This window comes from Meles meles, chromosome 8, assembly GCF_922984935.1.
Source record: "Meles meles chromosome 8, mMelMel3.1 paternal haplotype, whole genome shotgun sequence".
NCBI classification, from domain to species: domain Eukaryota; kingdom Metazoa; phylum Chordata; class Mammalia; order Carnivora; family Mustelidae; genus Meles; species Meles meles.
The window spans coordinates 99,140,973-99,165,693 of NC_060073.1; the positions used below are offsets into that span (position 1 = coordinate 99,140,973).

Consider the following 24,721-nt stretch of genomic DNA (forward strand, 5'->3'; position numbering starts at 1 on the left):
AGGAAAGAGCCTAGCACACTTCAGGACATATAAGTGCCAATGTAGAATAAAACGTGACAGTGTACCTTTAGGCCAACCTCAAAGAGACAAACTAAAAATTACAAAAGAGCTACAGTGTTGTCCTGAAAATCTCAGCCCAAATCCTATTTTGTCTTTATGCTCCTTTTCTTCTGCTCTTATAAAAGAGCCAAGAGGAAATGTCTTTTTGTCTCTTTTATATATCCTAACAACACCGGTTGCCCAAAGGCTCTGTTGTTAAAATAACATAAAATCACAAGACAGAAATTACTTGGACAGTGACACATTCTAGTGGGAATACACCAGACTTCAGTTAAGCCATGGAGGAATCTTAGGAAGCCAGATTGCTGTAACGTTTTCTTGAAAAACCACAGATCTTAACTCAGTACATTGAAGCTCAGACAATATAGCCTGAATAAGCTCCAGCTTACACTCTGAACAGCTAATTTCTTGGTGATGCCATCTTATGCTCTAACAGCTTACTGACGGAGATCTAGGCCTGGCCACTGGGTGGAAGAGCCTCCTGACCCCCTCTCCCTCAGAAACCACTCATTTCTTCCCCTCTCCTGCCATAAAAGACAATGGCCATCAGAAATACACCTCTTATAAAAGAACATACATATAAAATAGAGTTTTTCCAATATCCTCGGTTTCAGTGAGAGCACTAAAGTAATCTTGGGTCAGGATAAGTTTTACACACTATGAAATAAAACAAGAATCTGATTTTTGCTCAGCCTTACCACTCCCAGTTCTGTATGTACCTATGATCCTATCTAAATTCCATTACTCATACTCTACCTGTCTTTTGCTGGAAGCCCCTCTCTGGTGCTTGGCTGGCAGATGCTGATGGTCATCCAGAAGCAAATCCTCTCGCCATCTTTCAGCTGTCCCAACAGATGGCTGCCTTCTGAAGTATAAGCTCTAAAAAAAACCACAAAAGCAGTCAACAAAGTATGTGAGCAGTGACATAATGCTAGTAAAAATACTGTAGACTGCAGTGATAGCCCTGACCTACTCTATACAGGTCTATTACAACAGTCTGATACATTAGAGCATAAAAGTAGACATTACACTCCTTGCCACTATTATGGGTCTCAACTGTATCCACAAGGCAATCATAAGTTTCTTCAGCTATAAAACAAGGATAATCACAGTATCTATCTCCCCAGATGATTGTGAGAATAAGAAATGGGACAATGGATACAAAGTTCTAGAACTATTCTGGTTCTGGAAAGTGCTTACCAAATGCAAGCTGTTACAACTCTTATTAACAGGATTAAGAAGAGAACACTACCAGCAGCAGCAGCAGCCCCAGCACTGCTGTTAGAAGTACAGCTCTGGCAAGCCCAGATCAAATGCTAACTGATTTACTTTCTGTTGCTTACTTTTCACTGCACTCTGCTCTACCTGCTCTCTGGCTGAACCTGGATCCTGGATATCATGAAAAACATATTTGTGGCGCTCCGGAAGTAACTCCTTTCTCCATCTCTCATCTGTCACATTATGTAAGGCCTGTCCATAGTTCCTGTGCTAAAAAGACAACACCAACACTGAACATCAATTGTCAAAGCAGAAGCATCATGCCCAGGCAATGATAAAAGCCTCAGTGGAGAGGCCGGAAGTGGTTTCCACAGGTCAGAATGGTATGAAACATCACAGAACTAGGGGACGGGATAGCTCTGCCCACTATTTACTGACCTTAACACTAAACCCATAAGTAGTTACTATATTTCCCTGTTAAACTTAAGCCAAAACCTAAGCAATTTATTCTCTGCTACTTATTCCTCACTATACTCTGCTCTACTTATTCCCCAGAGAGGCAAGATCTTAAACACTGGATGAAACATACTGATGGCGCCCCAGAAGGAATTCTTCTTTCAATCTCCCATTTCTCATAAGATGAGGGCTGCTTGATATACTTGCTCTAAAGGAATAACAAAATACAAAACTGTCTAAGCAGAAATGATTACTGACAACTAATGACATCAGTGACAACTCCAAAATAATGATGCTAGGCGAGGATAACATAACAGAGCTGGTGTGCAGGTGTGCCTGCATGTGTTAATACAAAATTCCCAAATAGAAATTAAAGTAGCAACGAAAATGTATAATGGATCCCAAGATACCTATCCCCCCAACTTCAATAATTAGTAATTTTTTTTCCATCTCTCTCTTTCCCTACTTTTTTCCCCAGACTATTTTAAAGCAAATCCCAGATTATTCTGGTCCTTTGTTTTGTTTTGTTTTTGCATGGGGTAACTCTTTATTCAATAATACGCTTGGAAGAAATATTTTTGTAATGTTGCTAGCATTTTCCCAAGGTACAGCCAGGAAACAATCTTGTGTCATTTCTACAAGTACACCTACTAGATGTCCCCAGAAACTCCATGCACAAACACTAGCTGGCAGTGGTAAAGTACAGATTGCTCTGTGGCGGGAAACGGCTTGTTTTAATCCTTCCTCATTACTGGTGTGCAAACTGGTAGAGCAGAATGTTTGGTTTGATGTACTGCTTCAGCTGGCCAAGAGGTGAAGCTCTTCAGTATTTGTAAAGCTAAATGCAGAAAGTCAAATATGCTCCAGGATGTGAGTTTATGTAGAATGATCTACTGTTAACCAATCAATATTATACAAACCCTGTCTTTTGGCCAACCCAAATGACAAATATGCTTTCTCACCTGGACAGACTAGGTCTGGCACATTTTGAAATAACTGAAAATGTTAGGCTCTTTGCCTTACTCTAGAAGCTTTAATTCTATGTAGCCTACCTCAGAACTAGCTTGAGAAGCTTCAACCCAAATCTTAAGTCATTTCGTCTCTGTTATGCTTTTAGGAAGGAAAGTCTTCCCCCTGTATTCTGCTCTACCTGTTCTCTAGGGGAAGCTCGGTCCCGGGTTTTAGGTTCAACATACTGACGATACTCCAGAGGCAATTCATCGCTCACTCTCTCTGCTCTCATAAAAGATGGCAGTTGCTTGACAAACATGTTCTAAAGGAATAAAGATAAAAAAGCAAACTGTCTGACCAGGGCAACAAGCTAATCATAGTATCGTAGGTTTCAACGAGAACTCCAGGGAAATGGTACCAGGTGAGGATAATCTGATACATTTTAACTTGAACAAGTACATAATATTTTGATTTTATGCCTTTTTTTTGGGGGGGGGGATGCAACAGTTTTAGCTCAACTCTGCAGACCTGAATTTTTAACCTTAAACCATGGACAGAGTAGTCTGACAAACTCCCCATATGTTAAGTAATTTAGGATCTGCCACATCTTCCTACACTGTTCATGTAGGGACAGCGTGTTTGTGGTTATACTGTGTGGGCTTCAGCAGAAGTTGTAGCATAATCTTAGTAAATTAAAATAGTTTGATTCTACAATAAGAATGTGAATGTGATTTATCAACCTTCTAAATGACAGAACTGATTTGGCTGATACAGTTCATCAGACCAGGGTCTTTTGCACCTGTTTCTCTACTTCACATTATCAATTTTTGAGAATATATATAATCCAGTTACTTTATCTCCTATTTATCTCCTTTTTATTCTGCTTTACCTGATCTCTGATGAAGGTCTGGTCCTGGAGTTTAGGAGGCAGATACTGATAACCTGCCAGAGAATAGTCTTCTCTTCCTTTTTCACTTGACACATCAGAATATGACTCCTTGAAGCGTACTTTCTAAAAGAAAACAAAACCACTAATTATAAGCTGTCCAATAGGAATAATACGATCGTAGTAATACTACAGGCTTTATTGAGGGCCTTACAGTAATTTTTCTAACTCAAGATAGTGTGAAATATGGAATAAAGCAGAAAGCCATACTTTTTGTCATTTGCAAAGTCTAGCTGAGAACAACCTTTGCAAGTTCCAAACTAAAACCCTGAACAATTCAGTTCCTGTTGGTCTCTCTCCTTTTTTCTGTTCTACCTTGTCCCTGGTGGAAGTCTGATCTTGATGCCTGGGTGGAAGATCCTGATGGACATCCAGAGGAAACGCCTCTCTCCCTCTTGGGCCTATCAAAATTGATGCTGGCTGCTTCAAACCTGTTTCCTAAAGAAAGAACACAAAATACCAATTGTTCAGTTAAGAAAGACAGGTTAACCAATACTTTAGGCTGCAGTGAGAATTCTGGCATTAACTGAGGTCAGAATATAACTGAACATGATATACAAAAGAAGAAAACACTATATTCTGTTCCACATAAGCCCAGTTATAGCCCTATGTAATTTGCTTCCTGTTGGTCCCTTTCTTCTTATTTTTGGCCTAACTGATCTCTGCTGGAGGGCTGAACTTGGAACCTGAGTAGTAAAAGATACTGTTGCACACTTGTGGGCCACTCCCTTTTCCATCTTTCAGCTGTCAAAGCGGATAATGGCTGCTAGAAATATTTTTCCTAATAAAGATTTTTAAAAAAAGTAAATTGTCAATTAAGTGGTAATGTGCTGCTGATAATACTTTAACATTTAATGAGAAACCCAGACTTCGGAGGAATTTATGAGGAAACTATTTTTTCCAACTATGACTCTCCAAATCAGCTGCAATTTAGTCCTCACAAATCCCACTCCAAAATTTAAGTAGATATTTCTTCTTATTAAATCTCCTTTCCACTCTGTTTTACCTGCTCTCTGGTTAGAAAATGCTGATGCTGGTCTTTTGGTAGAAAATCCTGGTCCTGAAATTTAGATTGACTATTCTGGTCTTCGGGGAGCACATGATGGTCTTTGGGTGGAAAATGCTGGTCCTGACATTCGGGTAGAATATTCTGGTCTTTCGGTAGAAAATTCTGGTCTTTAAGTAGAAAGTCCTGGTCCTGACATCTCGGTAGAATATTCTGGTCTTTGGGAAGAACATGCTGTTCTTTGGGTAGCAAATCCTGGACTTCAGACACAATACTCTCATCTTCTAGTTCAATATTCTGGGCTTCTGGCATAATACCCTGAGTTTTTATCTTAACTGCCTGGGCTTTAGGCTCAATGGGCTGTGCTTTGGGCTCAACAGCTTGGCTTTCCAGCTCAATAGCTGGGATACTGAGCTTTGGCTCAACACTCTTGGCTTCTGGTTCAACACTCTCAGCTTCTAGCGCAACACTCTGGACTCCTGTCAAATCACCCTCAGCTTCCAGCAGATCACCTTGGCCTTCCGGAAGATAATCCTGGGCTTCTGGCAGAATATCCTGAAGGCCCTGAAGATCTAATTGCTTTTGTTCTTCCTCTTTCATCACGGCAAATAATGGATTTTTGAACTGTACTTTCTAAAAGTGAACATAAACATCAAACATAGAATGCCAGGTAGTAGCAACACTCTAGGTTTTCCCCAAGATTCCTAAAATAATCTCAAAAAGATACGGTAGTTAGGGGCTCCTGGGTAGCTCAGTGGGTTAAGCATCTGCCTTCAGCTCAGGTCATGATCCCAGGGTCCTGAAACTGAGAGCCCCGTGGCAGGCTCCCTCCTTAGTGGGGAGCCTGCCTTTCCCTCTCTATCTGCCCCTCCCCCTGCTCATGCTTTCTCTTTCAGTCTTGTGCTCTCTCTCTCTTTCTCACTCTCTTCCAAATAAATAAATAAAATCTTAGAAAAAAAGACAAAGGGGCACCTGGGTGGCTCAGTGGGTTAAGTGTCTCCCTTCAGCTCAGGGCATGATCCCAGGGTCCTGGAATTTAACCCTGTGTCAGGCTCACTGCCACTGGGGAACCTATGTCTCCCTCTCCCTCTGCCTGCTGCTCCCCCTGCTTGTGCTTGCTCATGCTCTCTTTCTCTTGCTCTCTTTCAAATAAATAAAATCTTTAAATAATAAAAATAAAAAAAAATAAAAAAAGATACTGTAGTCAAACAAATTACTAGAATAAAACAGGAAATTTTCATCTTTGCTCAACTTAACAGAACCTAAACCTATATTCCCAAACTAGTACAATATGGCAACCCAAATCACACTTAGTTTAACTTCTATTATATGATCTCCTTTCACTCTGCTTTACCTGAACTCTGCTGGAAGATTTGTCCCTGTCTTCAGAAAGGAGAGAATGTTGGTCTTCCCAAAACAAATTTTCTGTCTCCTTATCTGTCGTAATAGAGGAAGATTCCTCAGAGTCATGTTCCTACAAAATGACACAATCAACAATGAAAAAAAGTATCTATTACAGGTAGAAACAACGTGATTACAATAAAATCCTGGGACTCAGCACGCTATTAATATAATTTGGTAGGTCAATATAATCAAATATTATAAAAATATTTACAAAAGAAGCATAAGACTATATAATGAAAACTGTAAAACACTGTTGAAAGAAATTTAAAAAGATCTAAATAAATGGAAAGACATCCCATGTTCATGGATCTCAGAAGATAGTATTAAGACATCGATAAACTCTCAGTCAACTGGTTTTCAACAAGAGTGGCAAGAAAATTCAATGGAAAAAGAATAGTTTTCCACAAATGGTACTGGGACAAGTGGGTATCTACATGGAAAAGAATTAAGTTAAAACACTTCCTCACCACATATAAAAATTTACTCAACAAAGGTTATAGGCTTAAATGCAAGAACTAAAATTATAAAATTTTTAGGACACATAGCAGAAATTATTGATGACTTTAAATTAAGCAATGATTTACTAAATACTACATCAAAAGCACAAGCAACACAAAAAATAGATAAATTAAACAACACCAGAATTAAAAATTTTATATAAAAGATAGCATTAAGAAAGTGAAATGACAACCTACAGAATGGGACAAAAATATTTGCAAATCATGTGTACCTGATAAGGGACATGTATCCAGAATACATAAAGAACACTTATAACTCAATAATAAAAAAGCTAAATACCCCAATTAAAAAATGGACACATCTGAATAGACATTATCTCCATAAGAGACATATAAATGGGTGAATAGTACGTGAAAAGATACTCAAGATCATAAGTCATCAGGAAAACACAAATCGAAAGTACAGTGAGGTACCACCTCACATCAGTAGGATGGTTATAATAAAAAAGATGGACAATAATAAGTATTGGTGAGGATGTGGGGAATTGGAACCCACATATATTGCTGATGGAAAACAGCTTGGCAGTTCCTCAAACTATTAAACATAGAGTTAGCCTAAGATCCCAAAATTCCATTACTAAAGAAATGAATGTCCACACAACACATTTATAAGTGTTTGTCGCAGTCATTCACAAAAGCCTAGAAGTCCATCAACTGATGGATGCATATACCAAATGTGATATAGCCACAAAAGGAATATTATTTGGGAATAAAAAGGAATGAAGTACTGATACATTCTATAACATAATGAAAACATGCAAAGTGAAAGAAGCCAGCCACAAAAGACTGTATATTATATGATTCCATTTAGATGAAATGTCCAGAATAAGCAAATCCATACAGACAGCAAGTAGGTTAGTAATTGCTTAGGACTGGGGGTAGGGAAAGGAGGGTATGGGAAGCGACAGCTATTGGGAATAGGATTTTTTTAGGGGTGAAGAAAGTGTTCTAAATTAGATTATGTTGACAATTGTACAAACTGGTGAATATACTAAAAGCCACTGAAATCTATATTTTTTTCAGTGTTCCAAGATTCAGTTTATGCATCACACCCAGTGCTCCATGCAATACAAAACGTATACTTTTTTTTTAAAGATTTTATTTATTTATTTGACAGAGAGAGACACAGTGAGAGAGGGAACACAAGCACAGGGAGTGGAAGAGGGAGAAGCAGGCTTCCCGCCAAGCAGGGAGCCCAATATGGGGCTCAATCCCAGGATGCCGGGATCACGACCCGAGCCGAAGGCAGAGGCTTAACCCACTGAGCCACCCAGGCACCCCCAAAACGTATACTTTAAATGGGTAAACGGTGTGGTATATAAATTATATCCCAATGGAACTGTTAGGGGAAAAAAATACCGGACATTAGAATCTTAACCCTTAAGCCTAGACTTAATAGCTGTGGACAGCTCTAACAAGCCATTTTTTCCCCTTTTTAAAAAATTTTTTTATTTTCTTAAAGATTTTATTTATTTATTTGACAGAGAGAGACACAGCAAGAGAGAGAACACAAGCAGGGGGAGTGGGAGAGGGAGAAGCAGGCTTCCTGCCAAGCAGGGACCCAGAAGTAGGGATGCAGGGCTCAATCCCAGGACCCTGGGATCATGACCTGGGCTGAAGGCAGATGCTTAACAATGCAGCACCCAGGCACCCTTCCCTTTGTTCTTTACATTGCCCTCCCTGATTTTCTATAAATTTCTGGTAATGCAAAGTAGTTAAAAGACCAAAGACCTTGACAGACCTGAAAGGTCAACTGTCTTCTTGTTCCTGTATTTATCTTGAGGGATGATGGTTTCCTACAAAGTGCTTTCTGAAAAAAAAAATAATACAAATATAGATGGTCTAGAGAAAGCAACATGCTCATGATACTAAGTTGAGTTTTTGTGAAAGATCTGGAATGATCTTAACAGATGAGGGTGGTTTAATATAGAATAAAGAAAAACAAGTGGTTGAGTTCTACTTCGGATTTACAAACAAATCACTCACACACAAACATGGAGTGAAATAGGCTGCTAGAATATATTAACTTTATAAATGACAATTTGTTCCTATCCCAGCCAGGATCAATTTTAAGAGGCTTATGATTTTGCCTTGGTGACCTGACAGTGTGCAAGCAAATATATCTTCTATTTGTATCTCTAAATCTGGAATAACAATAACAACCAGACAGATTCTAAGGTCAGTAAAAATAAGTCTAATAAGGAAATGAAACCAGAGTTCAGCTGGGTTATAGATTATGTCCTTTCTGACTGGCAGATTTCCACTTCACACAGCTGGAGGGGAGGGGTAGAAAACTGTTCAGATCTGAGGGAAAGACCACATACTTGATATAAGAAATACAAAAAATTACACTGATTTCTTTTACCATTCTCACTTCTATGGAATAGGTATTTTCAATGTCTTAGTTGAAAAATACACATGCATTCTTTGGAAGCAGCAGTCAGTCTGAATTCATCATCACCATCATCATAATGAATTAGATTTAAATGGCATCTTTGATGTATAAAACTGGTTTATACAGGATGTTATCCCAGACTTATTCCTTTTCCCTTCTACTGAATGATTATTTCAGTCAAACCTGTAAGCAGTACTTTTTCTGGAAAAACATCAACTGAAAGGTTTGAACATGTTTTACACAATATAAAATATGAGTCTCCAAACCATAAATGACTCTTAATCTCCCATCCAAGTACTAACCAGGCCCGACCCTGCTTAGCTTCCGAGATCAGACGAGATCGGGCGCGTTCAGGGTGGTATGGCCGTAGACGACTCTTAATCTCACAAAACAAACTGGGGGTTGCTGGGGGGAGGTGGGATTGGGAGAGAGGGGGAGGGGGCTATGGACATTGGGGAGGGTAAGTGCTATCGTGAGTGCTATAAAGTGTGTAAACCTGGCGATTCACAGACCTGTACTCCTGGGGATAAAAATACATTATATGTTTATTAAAAAAAAAAAAAAAATGAGTCTCTAGGATCTGATAACTCTTTTTTTCTGGTTTACTAGAATGTGTCCAATCACTGCATTCTAACAGTACTCTGGAGTCAGTCAAATGTCACAAACTGGAGTTGCCAAATCCATAGGTATGAAAATTGTCCAAAATACCAGCCATGAAGAAGAAGCCAGGTACAAAAGAATATCTTGAGAGTCATAACATGGCAATGCTAGAAAAAGGTAACCATACTGAATGTATCTGCGACAAAATGCCATATATGACACACACACCCATGCCCGCTTGTTTCTTATATTTAACTATGTCTTAGTTACCACTGAAGGGGGAGACATTGTAAGTTAGTATTCTACAAACTGCAAACATAAAAGACACAAACGTTTTTGGTGGTTGTGTTGAGATACTTAAGGGAAAGAATACAAAAAATATAACGTGTATATATAATCTAGGAAGCAAAACTAAGAACTAAGTAAGGGACAGAGGTGATCATGGCCAAAAAAAGAGCAAAGAATATGAAATGGTCCATTTTACTAGGTGCTGCCTATCAAAACTTGAAATTAATGCCAAAATGAGTAAACACAGAAAAATACATGAGTTTGTTTTTAGCATCCAAATTTGTGGACACTGAAATAAATAGGCACAGAACAATGTCATTTTACAAGTATCACCTTAAGTATCCTTTTAAGTCTAGCTCCACATTTAGGTTCCAATCATTCACTCTAACCTTGTATTCTGAATTAGAAGAGTTTCTTTTCTTAAAAAAACAGTATTTTTTTTCTTGATTATAAAGTAAAATATGTGCATTCTGGAAAGTTTTTAAAATAGAGAAAGCCGAGAGAAAAAAATAAAAATCACCTATAATAATGCTAACCAGAAATAATCAGCATTAACCTCTTGGTCCATTTCTTTCCAGGCTTTTGTCTCCGCACACAGCATTCCCTCCCAATCTCTTTATTTTGCTTTATTTTTTTATACACTTATCATTTGAAATTATATTCTACATTTATTTGCTTGTTTATTATTTGCTTCCCTACAAGCACAGAAGCTCCTTGTGGGATTTTTATCTATCTTTTCTCTACTCCAAGTCCTGCTTCTAGAACAATGCCTGGCAACTAAAATCATTCCATAAATGTTGGCTGAATAAAGTTTTTTTAATTTAGAATATATTGTATATAATCTTGTATCCTACTTTTTTCACTTAACTTTGTATCACACTTTCCCTTGTCTTCATATCATGAAAGCATGATCATTTTTAGAATAGCTATATGTGGATACACCATAATTTTTTAACCATTCCCTACTATTGGATATTTCAGGTTATTTCTAATTACTTTTACAGCTTTAAATAATGTTGAGATATAAATAAATCTTTATCTGTACTTTTTAAAATAATTTATTAGAAATTAATTTACCTCTTGCGAGGGAGAGGTTTTCCTTCTACTGTCTGGAAACACTGACGCATTTTTTTTATTCACAGTCTTAAAGGATGCCAGCCGGTGACGGGCCTGTTTCATGGTTTGACTAAGCTGCCCGGAAAAGGGAAAAAAGAGCAAACAAAAACAGGCTAAAGTTTTAATACCGAATTCACTAAGTGTTCCAACAGGAAAAAAGGCCCCTATTATTAAAAAATGCCAGACCTAAAACAAGAGGATTACCTGCAAAGGAGGCTTTGTTCTGCTGATAGTATTTTAACATGATTTTCATTATTCTAAAATACTACATTTCATAACTTGATTTAAGTGCTGTTATTCAAATTGTTTTTTACCAACATATGCTTTGTGCTAAGAATGTACACAAAAATATCAGAACCTGAGAGTTTGAACTCTCAGAACCTGAGAGTCCCACATCGGGCTCCCTGCTCAGCGGGGAGCCTGCATCCCCCTCTCTCTCTGCCAGCTGCTCTGCCTACTTGTGATCTCTCTCTGTCAAATAAATAAATAAAACCTTTAAAGGTCTACACCTCCAGCCAGAGAAGTCAGCTTGAAACATTATTCTTTATTCTGCTAAGAGGAAGACTTCTAAATTTGGTTAGCAGAGTGGCTAAAGGAGTCAAGATAGAGATAATCATATTGCAAAAAGAGATCCATGTGCAGCTGAGGTTATGAAAAATACAGAGCCACATCGCTTCTCGGCCTTTTGGCTAAGATCAAGTGTAGTATCTGTTCTTATCAGTTTAAAAATACAGAGCCACACATATGCCTATTTTTACTCATTACCAAGTATGGTAATCACATTGCCCTGCACAATGTGACCAAGGATTCAAGATACCTATTGTAACAGATATGAAATAAGGATATATAATGTTCATCTCCCATCAACTCCAAACCTCTATTCGAGTCACAAATTGATTTTAGTCCCTTAAGCAGGATATTTCAACTGGTCCAACAGTTGGAATATACATTATAGTCTTTCCATTTCTCTGTTATTACCATAACCCTTCATCAAGCCTCAACCTGAAGGCCCTTTCAAGGACCAGCTATGAGGACTGGAACAGGCTGAATAATGGACACCCAAAGACACCAGGTCCCAACCCCTGAAACCTGTAAATGTTATCTATAAGGAAAAAGGGTCTCTGCAGATATCATTAAGTTAAGGATCTTGAGATGAGGAGATAATCTTGGGCTATCCACAGGGGCCCTAAATGCCATCCCAACTGTCCTTATGAGAAAGAAGTAGAAGATCTGGCCTACAGAAGAGGAGAAGGGGATGTAAAGATGGAAGCAGGGATTGGCATGATGTAGCCACAAGAAAAGGAATGCAGAAGACAGTCTACGGCCATACCACCCTGAACGCGCCCGATCTCGTCTGATCTCGGAAGCTAAGCAGGGTCGGGCCTGGTTAGTACTTGGATGGGAGGAATGCAGAAGACACCAAAAACAGGAAGAGTCAAGAAAAAAATTTTATCCCAGAATCTGTGGCAGAGGCCCTGCTGATACCTTGATTCTGTCTCAGTGAAACTGATTTTGGACTTCCAGCCTCCAGAACTTCGAGAGAGGAAATTTGTCACTCTAAGCCAGTAAGTTTGAGGTAATCTGTTACAGCAGCCACAGTAAACTTTTACAAGGACCAAAGTGAATGTTAATAGGCATTAAACAAAAACAGAGAAAATAGGGAGATGTTACAAATCAAATAATTATTAAGTGGGCATCCCAAGCTATAGGCTTGCCAGTAATGTAGATCTTCCTCAAGAAGGCAGGCTGGGCCTTATCTTACATAATGAACTAGAAAGTATGAAACGTCAGAGACAGAAATGAACCTAAAGGTCCAAAGCTGGAGAAAAGAAGCTAAAGGAGCCTATGTATGCCAAAGTTTCAGAGCTGTGATGATAAGAACAGGAGTTAGTAGAAAATTAAGCAAATAAGAGAGAAGCATTTGTATAAAGACAGGGCAACCAACTCTGCACTTTGCCTGGAACTGTCTAGGTTTAGCACTGAAGGTCTCATGTCCCCGGACAATGAGGAAAGGTGGGTCATCCTATGAGGATGACCAAATCAATCAAATTAGTGATTAAGTATTAGTGGGAAGATCAAAGATCCTATGCTGTGTGATCAATGGAACTACCTGAGATCTAGAAAAACTGTCTGGCCACACCCTCCTTAAGGGAGTTTAGATTTGTGTTTTGAGTTTCTGATCCGTCTTTATTATCCCGTGCATATTCTTAAAATAAAACATATTTTTGCAGCCAAAGAGCCAAACTTAAACATTAGTTTTTCAATGATACATTACAGAAAACTTTTCAAGTTATTTCACATTGTTTAATTCTTTCTTTTTTTTTTTTTAAAGATTTTTATTTATTTATTTGACAGATAGAGATCACAAATAGAGAGGCAGGCAGAGAGAGAGAGAGGAGGAAGCAGGCTCCCCGCCAAGAAGCCCGATGCGGGGCTTGATCCCGGACCCCGGGATCATGACCTGAGCGAAAGGCAGAGGCTTTAACCCACTGAGCCACCCAGGCGCCCTGTTTAATTCTTTCTTAATCACAAAAATGAACTATTATTTCCAGGTTGAAAAAGCTGGAAAACCTGCAATATAAGGAGAGAATAAAAGTGAAAAATAAGATAAGAGATTTGGTGAGAAATAAAAAGCTGAGGTATACCATGCTAAAAAAATAGTGATAAGCTTAATTGTGCATAAATAAAAAGTTATTTCATGGTGAAAAAGAAACAATGATCAAGTTGTTCTTCAATTCCCCACCAAAATGAAGCTATCAGCAACACAACAGAAACTCAATCCCTAGAAATAAATATCAGTCTTAACAAAAAGCAAGGGGCTTGGCTATTTTATGGGAACACTTGAAATTTCTTCTGGTTTTATGATTATAGTTCCTAACTTTAGGTAACTAATCTTATTTGTTTTTTTAAGATTTTATTTATTTATTTCAGAGAGAGACTGTGAGAGAGAGCATGAGATGGGAGAAGGTCAAAGGGAGAAGCAGACTACCCGTAGAGCTGAGAGCCAGATGTGGGACTCGATCCCAGGACTCCGGGATCATCACCTGAGCCGAAAGCAGTTGCTCAACCAACTGAGCCACCCAGGTACCCTAGGTACCTAATCTTAATCTGTCTTAGAACAGGTAGGTAATACCAAGTATTACAAAAGTGGAGGATGGGGCATGGGTGCAGAATAAGAGAGGTCCTAGCAAAATCACATTTGGGGTATAGTGATATGTTGTTTTGAGAGTCATATTTGAAAAGAACATAGAAAAACTAAATAATATTCAGAAGAAATCGACCAAGATTATAATGACAGAAAACATTAGGAATTTAAGAATCAAAAAAGAAAAATGATAATTATAATCAAATACTTTAAGTTTCTTAGAGATGACCATGGTATTTTATTTTCCATTACTTGAGAATGCAAAACTAGACCCAATGGGTAAAAATTGTAGGGAGAAGAATTTGCCTCAATACATTGAAAAAAATACTTATAATTTCAAGACTTCTAAAAATGAAATAGTCTAAAAAGTAGTCAGTTGCTAAGCAGTGACAGTGTTCTAGCAGAAACTAGGCATTCACATGAGAAATTATAAAAAGAATTCCTTATAAAAAGAAAGGTTAGACTAGATAATGTCATTTCTAACATTTAATTAAAAATGTAAATAAATTCAAACATATTAGAAACTTCAAACATACAAAAAAGTAGACGGAAGCTATACTACAAAAAAACAATTTTAACATTATCAATTCCTGGCTAATGTTGTTTTATCTATAACGGCCTGCTTCACCTCACCCTTTCGTTATTTTTGAAGTATACCCCAGATATCACGTCATGTCATCCTTAAGTATTTCAATGTCAGATGAACATGTAAAACCCTCCAACTCTAGGATTCTATGTTTCTATCACTCCAAGACACAAGAAAATTGAAAAGTCCACTGACACTCAGAAAGTGAATTACATTCACCATTTACTCAACCACTTCTAGATAAACCAAGGGAGTTAGTGCTTGAACAATGTCTCACTGTCTAGTTCTTAGTGACACCTAGTGGATAAAAACTGCAACAGACACAGTAAAATTAAAAAGCACCTATTATCACGATATTGTAGGGGCAAAAGTTTGTAGGCTTAAAGTAGTTTAGGTCACCGAACATTCTTCAGTAGTTCAACTTCTAAGAAAAAACAACAGGGTATAAAAACTTCTTTTAAGTTTTGTTACATTTCAGGCTTTTCATAACCTGATTTCCTCCTACCTATCTAGCCTCATTTTCTGTTATTCTCCTCTGTAAATTATCAATTAGAATGGTTCCATCACTTATTCCCAAATAGACCAAGCTCATTACATATTCTAGACTTTTCATTGTTCCTCCTATCTCAAAATTCTCTTGAATCTACCAATTCAATTCACCTTATCAATTCAAAATACACGTACAGCTCAATTCCACCTCTACCAGGAATTCTCCCACAAATATCTCTTTGAATTTTAAAATTTTGAATTCCTGTAACACAATTTTTCATTAAATACAGCAAATGTCTATATTACTATCTAATAGATTGGGGTCTGTTAGCTTTATATCTCTGCTTGGAAATATAACCCATAAAGGGTCCTATTTCACATTTCATTGGTATCTCTACAATGTTTAACAAACACAGTATATTCGAGTATCTGTGAACTGATGTGTGCTACTTATGTATTATACAGATGAAGTAAAATCCTAAGTGAATATAGCTACGAGCACCATGAAGGCAACAATTGTGTCTTCATCAATGTTCTAGCCTTATACTTTATGCAGTGCCTGATTCAATAAATATTTGCTCAACAAACTGTGCATAATCTTAAAATGGGAACCAGAAATGATTTATAAAATGATTACTACAAATCAAGCATGTCATAGTTTGGGGCTAAGAGAAAAAAAATTTTTAACCCACTGAGCCACCCAGGCGCCCCGAAAAAAATTTTTTTAAGTATTTCAATATAACATGTGCTTTTTAATAAGCTCTTCCCTATTGACACTAACAACATCATCAGATTTGCTTCATACTTAAGACTGAGCATACAAGCAGTTACAAATCCTTTATTTTCAGATTTTCATCATTTTCTTTTTTCTTTTAAGATTTAGTTACCTATTTTAAAGAGAAAAAGAGTGAGCCTGAGTCGGGGAAGGGTTAGAAGGAGAGAATTTTCAAGCAGACTCTCCCCTGAGCCCAGAGTCTCACACAAAGCTTAATCCCACAACCAATGAGACCATGACCTAAGCCGAAACCAACAGATAAGCACTCAACCAACTGAGCCACCCAAGCACCCCAAGTAATCATCATCTACATTTTTGCTCTCCTCTCACTATCCCTAGAGATATATATATATATTTTTTAAGATTTTATTTATTTGACAGCAAGAGACACAGTGAGAGAGAGAACAGAAGCAGGAGGAGTGGAAGAGGGAGAAGCAGGCTCTGCTGAGCAGGAAGCCCAATGCAGGGCTCTATCCCAGGACCCTGGAATCATGACCTGAGCCAAAGGCAGATGCTTAATGACTGAGCCACCCAGGCACCCCTCTAGAGATACATTTCAAATTAGATAAGTATAATTTCCACAGCAGAGTTGAAGACTATGGTATTAATTGGACTAAAAGCTCATGGACACTAAGGAGAGTGGAGTGCCTGGTGTCAAGTGATTTGAGTGGATGAACTTACTTATGGTAGTTAATTTTTAAATAACAGATATGTAAGGGGTGCCCGGGTGGCTCAGTCAGTTAAGTGTCCAACTCCTGGTTTCCGCTCAAGCTCCACATCAGGCTCTGTGCTCAGCACAGTCTGGTTGAGATTCTCTTTCCCCCTCTTCCTCTGCCTTCCATCCACACTCTCTCTCTAAAATAAATAAATCTTTAATAAATAAATAACAGATATGTAAAATCAATTACTAGATACGTTACATTTTAAAATTCTGATTATGTTCAGAGTTTACTATATTATTATTTGATCTACAGATCTACTTATTATGATAATCAGATTAAAGGACATAAAAGAGTAAAAAAGACAAAAACAATAAATGAAATTCCCCATATATGTACTGTACCTATCTGCGACAGAGGTTAGGAATCAATTCTGTCCATATGCTACAAACAGAATAATTTACCCATAACACAATTCTAGTATAATTGGTGGGGGGAGGGGGAGAATCTCTTTTCTTTGACCTAAAGCTTTATCATAAGGTTTGACCCATACTTTGGCACCTTCCTTTAGATGATTCTAAACTGTCTTATCAAAAATAAATATAAAATATGTATTAAAAAATAAACATTATTTCATTATTCACCACTTTACAATGGTAAAAAAAAGGTAATTAAAAGTGAAGTTGAATGTGGTACCTCCGAATCTCTACTTCATATCCTAGATAGATCCTACATCTAAGAAAAATCATAGACAAAAAATGAGTATGTACTTACAGCCTGGGCTTGTTGTTGGAATAATTCATTCTGATTCTCTCTATCATCCATTCCATCACCAAGCATCTGGGAAGGAGGTAACCCAGCACTTCCAATAGCAGCATTCAAGTTGTCTGGAAAAACACTTGTTCTTTTAGGAGTTAAATGTGCTGTATCTGAAGACTGCATGGCTATAGAGCCTTCTTTTTCTGCCTACACAAAGGAAGAAAGTGAGATTCTTCTAGTGAGGTTCCACTCTAAGCCATTACAATCAAATAATGTCTATAAGCAGCCCCAAAGATTTTAAATTAGGGTGGGGGTAGAAAGGAAGAAGTTTTAGCAGGCAAAGAAACTAATATTATCAGGCACCTACTACATGCTAACAATTTACTTATCTAATTCTCATAACAACACTGTGAGACAAGTAACATAATCCCATTTTATACATGAAGAAACTACATTCCACAGAGGATAAGTAATAAGCCCAAGGTCACACAGCCAGCAAGCAGCAAAGCCAAAATTCAAACCCAAATCCAAAATTCTGACATTGATCTTATCTATTGATAAAAGCAAAAAAAAACTGTGAGTCAGAACAACACAAGAATAAAACACAGTTTCTCTACATACAAATCTACTGCCCTCCCTAGCAATTATACAAAGTATGGGATCCAAAGAAAGTGATTCTGTTACTGCCTAACAGCTTATCTCGTAACACACACTTTCCATTCAATCTTTACTCAGGTTCATTTTTGAACTTACTGCTTCATAAGATCTCTGAAACTGTTGCTTTTTTCTCAGCCTGATTTGCTGATTTACTCGGCGTTTGACTTGTCTCTGAAAATGCTTCAGAGCTTCTTGTTTTTTTCTTAGCTGTTCCTTTAGTTCTTCTTCAATCATATATGCTGAAGTCTGGAAAGATGAAAGATAGAAAATAAACTGAAGTGTCAGCAGTTTTTGCCCACGAAGGCTCTGTTGTAAGCACAAATCAGTCAAGATAAAATCCTGACAAAATAATTCAGTTCTATAATCCAGAATTCCCAGTAGAGTGAGGAAATCACAGGAGTTCAGAGCTGATAATCTAGACATAGCTGGTGAGTACCAAGAACTCAAACCAAACCACAAACTAAAAACTGGAATTTGTGAGCACTCAATCAAATCTTAATCTTTCATTGAGCTGATAGCTAAAGTTGTCTTCATTAATTCTTAATGAACCAATCAAACCTTTCTTATGTCACACATTTCCTAAAACTGCTCACCACTCACTAAATATATCTTATTATAAAATGCCTTCATGCTCAGATTTATGCTCCATTTTTAACCTAGCATGCCCTTCTTGTCATCTCTATCTAGTAAAGTAAAGGCCTATTCATTCTTTAAGATCACCTAATACCTACCCACCTAGGACCTTCCACAATCCCTTCTTCTTCTGAGCTCTCCTATGCTACAGAACCTCTCATTAACATTAATTGAGAGCAACACTTCTCAAATCCCCCATTAGATTAGGTACACTTTGAGGACAGGAAATGTATTTAATTGTTTCCCCTACATTATATAACACAGAGCCTTGAATATAAAGGCATTCAATATTTATGTAATGTGCAATTCCAAAACATAGTCTAAACAATCTGTAATATTTTATCCCATTTGAGTCCCTGATCAGTATTCACTTCCTTGAAGTGCTCTGAATAACCATAGGCATCATAATTAAAAGCAATTACCATTATTAAAGATCTCCTACAAGAAAAGCGCTTTAACTACATTATATTACTGAATCCCCAACACTACCTCCAGTAGAAGGTATTCTTATCTCTTATATTAAAGAGGAGGAAACTGGGGCTCAGAAAGATTAATCTTTAGTAGTAGCCCAAGATGCTATCTTTCACTGGCAAGTAGCAGGGCTAGAAGTATAGCCCTATATTGCACTCTTTTTCTCTCGACTGTTTCTTTTTCAAAAGGAATCTTCAAATTAAATAAAATCATACTTCTCTTGAGCCCTTCTTCTAACACAGTGATTCCAAATTCTAGTTCAGAAGGTGCCCAAATATTTCATAGGCAGTCATTAACTCTCAAAATCAAATGAACCTAAGTTCCAATTAAAATTAAATTTTCCAAGAAATCTACCCCATACTCTACAACTATACACCCATACCATAGGAGTACAGTGTACAAAACAAGTATCAAAGAACAATTAGGTAAAACAATTCCAAAGGAGAGGTATAGGTAGTAAAGCCTGAACAACTGACCAAAATTAACTCATGTCCCAGAAGATTAAAGTCATCCTTCCTCTTTAACTTCCATTATCTGTCTGCTCCCTCTTTTAACCCCATACTGAGATTATCAAACATCTTACTGAAGTATATGACTGATTCCAAACTGTGAATCTCAACTGTAAACCAAAGATTAAAGTGTACCATATTTTAGAAACATTTTTCTTAGCAAACACCATTGTGTAAGTCCACCAAAACCAAGAACATTGTCCCATGTTCTGGAATGTTAGGAGACACCCAGAGACTAATCAATTTGAGAAATACAGGGTTAAGCAAAAATGAATACTGTTTCAATTGTACAACTAACTTCTCATAGACTTTTTGAACCCTAAGGCTTATCCAAGGGGACAATATATAGAATGAAGTGTTTCTCACAACAACCAAAGAACATTTTTTGGATAATTCACATATGATGGAACTGATATTTAGATTATACAGTAGTCTCCAAAGATGATCCCTTCTCCCCACAGTGAATCAAGCCTCCCAGTATTTATGCTCTTGTGTAGTCATTTCCCATACTGAATGTTGTCTGGCTCTGTATATCCAACAGAATGAGGAAGAAGTACCGGGTCCATGACTTCTCCAGCAAGGTCATAAAGCAACTTCCACCTACAGCTCTTGTAGTGATCACCCTAGCGGCCACCATGTAAGAATTCTACCTTAAGACTACCAGGTTGAGAGGAAGCCCAAACTAGCCAACTAGAGAGGCCATGTGGAAAGAGAAAGCGTCCAGCAAGCCCCTAGCCATTCTAGTCATCCTCAACCAAGTGCCAGATATGTGACTGAGAAAGCCATCTCGGACCTTACAGCCCAGTAGATACCAGATGAAGAACCAAGAAATCCAACCAACAGCCAGAACGAAGTAAACTTGTCCCAGACATCTCCAGCTGTTTTAGCTGTCCCAACTGAAGCGTCAGACACCATGTTGCAGACAAGACATTCCCACTGTGCCCTGGTTGAAATCCTGACACACGGTATCTTTTGCTTTATGCCGCTAAGATCCAGGTTTGTTACACAATAGGTAACCAGATAAATTATAAAATAATACAATAGCCATAACTGCTGATAAGATAGCAATGTATTTTGATGCTAATTTAATTAATGGAAGGGGAGGGAGGTCTGAAGCTATAGAATTTTTAGGAATCTTGACAGCTCCTTGAAACTTTGGGGACAAAAATGATGAGGGGTTTCCCTTTAGCATAAGCATGATATTAGGTCTACCATGCTTTAGAAGTAAGTATCCGGCATTTATTCTGAGCTGACAAGAGCTGTATCTGTTAATAAGAGTGGATTCCCCAGACAGTATATGCTAAACCGGTAAAGAGTTCTATGAGATGTTTGATCAAACAGCCTTTGACTAGTACTGATCGGAACTTTTTTTTTTTAGATTTTATTTATTTATTTACTTGTTTGTTTATTTCTGAGAGAGAAAGAGAGAGAGAGAGCACAAGCAGGCAGAGTGAGAGAGAGAAGCAGGCTCCCTGCTGAGCAAGGAGCCCGAGGCGGGACTCCATCCCAGGACTCTGAGATCATGACCTGAGCCGAAGGCAGCAACTTAACTGACTGAGCCACCCAGGCGTCCCCTGATCAGAATTTTTTTTTTTTTAAGATTTTATTTATTTTATTTGACAGAGAGAGATCACAAGTAGGCAGAGAGGCAGGCAGAGAGAGTGAGAGGGAAGCAGGCTCCCTGCCGAGCAGAGAGCCCGATGTGGGACTCAATCCCAGGACCCTGAGATCATGACCTGAGCCGAAGGCAGCGGCTTAAACCACTGAGCCACCCAGGCGCCCTGATCAGAATTTTTTAAGTGAGGGAAAGGACATACATTTATACTTTTTCCAAGACCTGCATTTTGATTTAATGTTTGGGAACATGAGATTCAATTCTCTTTAACATAGAAAAAGAAATTTGGGTGGTTTTTACGCATTTTGATGCTACATTACAAAGATGTCATAATTTGAGCAATGAAAAAGAGGTGTCACTAATTTAAATACCAAAATATCTTTGTACCAAATCTTTCTTCTGGGATACATGTTAAGACATTTCTCCCTCTTCATTCCTACTTCAACCACCCTTTTTCAAGACTTTCCCTCTTTATTCCTTACCATTAAACAAGTCTCGATGCCATACTTCCTGGTTAAATTGTTACAAGTACATCCTAATTTTGTCCCCCAGGAGCCAATCTATCCCTCACCTCAAAAAAATTTTGAAGCAATTAACCTAACCAAACACTCTTTTATTAAGAAATTCATCTGTAAATATTAAACAATGAATGAAGTCAATCCCTTATCCAAAATTTCCTGCGGTTCCCTACAGCTCCTATTTTCTACAATTCTGTCAACCGCCATCCCCCCACTAAGCTTCCCACTCCAATCAATCTAATCTACCCTTAGAATCCTGATACATCTTGCTCACTTCCCATTCTCCATTCTTGAGAGAATCATCCTCCTTCTGTAGCTAAACTCTTCATTAAACTTGCCTGAATCACATCAACCCCAAGTCCTATCTTTCTTCTTTAAGTATCAAAGTCAGAGCACTTAATCATATACTACTTAGATACTTAAAATCCTTTCTGGAAATGGGCAGAAGAGGAATAAATGAATTATGTGTGTACATACACACAAAAAATAAAATTAATGAATATATGACATTGCTTTGCTATTTAACATGTATTTTATTTTATTTATTTATTTTTTTAATATTTTATTTATTTGACAGAGAGAAATCACAGCTAGGCAGAGAGGCAGGCAGAGAGAGAGGAGGAAGCAGGCTCCCTGCTGAGCAGAGAGCCCGATGCGGGGCTCGATCCCAGGACCCTGAGATCATGACCTGAGCTGAAGGCAGAGGCTCTAACCCACTGAGCCACCCAGGCGCCCCAATTTAACATGTATTTTAAACATGTCTCATTTCTTCTCTGAGATCAAGAACAACTCATATTTTTCATTGTATGTTCAGCATTTTGTTGATACTGTCAGAAGAACCTTCATACAATTTGTGCATTCCACTTATTAGGCATCAAGATAAAGTTGGGGGAATGATAATAAATGACATTTTTCCTGTGCTCTGGAAGTTCACACTCCATCAGGAAAAGCAGATATATAAACAACTTACTATAAACATAATGTGGGAAATGCCACAATAAAATTTCAGCAAATAGCTAGGGGGCACAGTATTGTGAAAGACTATCAAAAATGCTCTTACAAAACTGTCCTCCTGTGTCAATTAGCACATATGAGTTATTATGTAAACAGGCACACAAGTAAACTTTGCAAAAGTTTCTTTTCATCTGAAATGCTGTTTGCTACTATCTGTACTTACAGCATTTCCATTTTTTAAGGACCAACATGGACTATATTTCCACATCCATTCATTCAGTGAGGATTTCCTTAAGACTTACTATATGGCAGGACAGGAAAGAACCAAAAAATAGAAGTTCCCTGTGTCCTCATGAAATTTATAAACTTTCTCAGAATCCCAGTCAGAATTAATCTGTTCTTTCCTTATTCTCTGTGTCTGAATCTTCCTGAATTCCTACTACATACTTACTGACTTTAAGCAATCAATGTTATATTAAGTGTGGCAACTGTCAGCCCTACTATGTTGTAGGGTGTCTGCAAGATAGACAGTACCTATGTCTTGTGTATAGCAAGCAATCAAGAGCTTGTGAAATTTTTAAAAAAAGGGGTGTGTGTGTGTGAAATAAACAGTTTTGGCAAATAGGTGTTTGTTCTACAATCCTAATTCAAGAACATACCTACTTCCAATAGGAGAGAAAGGACATCCCCAGATAGGACTCTTCATCCTCACCTAAGCACCAAGGGTTAGAGAAGGCTAACATGGGGGGCTGGGAGGGGGGTAGAGAAAGAAAGAAGAGAAAAATGGGGGAGGAACCCCACTGTATTTGCATCAAACTGACACTCACATATGCTGGGACTTCCGAGCTATCTGGCAAGGCAGGTTCCACCCATGCCCCAACTGGCATTATAGCCTGGTTCCGCTCAGCCAGCACGGCCAATACGTCCTTGCTCTTCAGGGGGTTTAAGGCCAGAGGCACCGTGGCGGCATTTCGAGGCTTCTTGAGGGGGGCCATACTTCCTGGCATCTGTGACTCCTGGGTAGGAGAAAGGAGAAGCTTAAAATCTTCAAATGACTGAGCGAAAAGCTCAACCTCCTAAGCCATGAGCACAGGCTCCAGAAAGGGAGAGAAGCCTTGGAGGAGGCGGTAGCCTGACGGGCAAAGAACGAGAATTCTGGAGAAGGAAGCGAAGAAGCGGAGAGAAGTGGCAAGAAACAATAAGGAAAAGTATAAAGACTGCCTTCTGGAAAGAACGGGGATGAGGCGGGAGAGAAGGGGATCTACTGAGAGAACGAAGACGGTGCCCACCGGAGACACCTCCAGAAAGGGAGGAACCACCGCAGCGGCCAGAAGCAAGGGGGCTGGTAGGGTTGGGTGGGAACCTGAGCCAGAGGCAGAGTCCAAACAACCGGTATCCGGTACGGGGGGAACCGCTGAACGCCGAGAAGTCCCGGGCCAGAGCAAGCCTGTTCCTGAGGCCTCAGGAGTCCCACTCCTGCTAAAATAGCACCGACCCAGTGCCGGCGGGCCGCTCGCCACAGACTCAAGCTATTCCGGACACTAAGGTAACCGCATCCAGTAAACCGCCACTTTCTGGAGAGCCGCCCCGCCCCGCCCTTCGGGGGCCTTGTAGCCGCCCCTTCCGGTCTTGCATCCCCTCCCCGGGGAGGGGAAAGCGTGAAGGGCGGGACTTCGGGCTGCGCCAGAACGTCACCTCCGCTTCGTGTCTGACGGATGGGGCGGAGTATGTGAAGGCTGGAGGAACTGGCTCAGAATGGGTGGGTTCGCGGGGCTGCAGGGTTGCTGGAGGCAGAGGTGTTGGTGCCATTGTACTCCCAGCACGGAGACCGGCCCAAATCTTTGAGGAAGGAATTATATTGAACTGAAAAATGCTGACTGGGAGGGGCAGGGGTCCCAGCAAAGGGAAGCAGGAGAAAAGGATGGAAAGAGATGGGCCTGGCAGGGCTTCCTCTAGGAACAAACTAAGCTAACAGTAAATCATACCGATCCTG

General features: G+C 38.8%; 1 protein-coding gene and 1 pseudogene across 13 annotated transcripts in view; one reads left to right on the forward strand and one right to left on the reverse strand.

The window, feature by feature from the left end:
- CCDC15 (coiled-coil domain containing 15) overlaps positions 1–24,307 on the reverse strand; it is a 79,785-nt gene extending 55,478 nt beyond the window's left edge. Inside the window, exons 1-14 of one of the 13 annotated variants that reach the window (XR_006819874.1) lie at positions 24,092–24,307; positions 23,556–23,744; positions 18,125–18,274; positions 17,387–17,578; positions 10,920–11,033; positions 8,301–8,369; positions 5,992–6,111; positions 4,638–5,270; positions 3,947–4,069; positions 3,575–3,697; positions 2,885–3,007; positions 1,868–1,942; positions 1,404–1,548; positions 817–939 (exon numbers count right to left, since the gene is read on the reverse strand). Coding sequence is in view for 12 of the 13 variants with exons in the window: in XM_046014129.1 (XP_045870085.1) it covers positions 817–939; positions 1,426–1,548; positions 1,868–1,942; positions 2,885–3,007; positions 3,575–3,697; positions 3,947–4,069; positions 4,638–5,270; positions 5,992–6,111; positions 8,301–8,369; positions 10,920–11,033; positions 17,387–17,578; positions 18,125–18,274; positions 23,556–23,735 (2,148 nt within the window). In the remaining variant the exon portion in view is untranslated. Of the gene's footprint in view, positions 1–816; positions 940–1,403; positions 1,549–1,867; positions 1,943–2,884; positions 3,008–3,574; positions 3,698–3,946; positions 4,070–4,637; positions 5,271–5,991; positions 6,112–8,300; positions 8,370–10,919; positions 11,034–17,386; positions 17,579–18,124; positions 18,275–23,555; positions 23,745–24,017 lie in introns of all 13 variants that reach the window. The other 12 variants (XM_046014129.1, XM_046014130.1, XM_046014132.1 and 9 more) reach the window with 12 other exon arrangements.
- Positions 11,628–11,780, forward strand: LOC123950225 (annotated as a pseudogene).
- Positions 24,308–24,721: the final 414 nt, after the last annotated feature.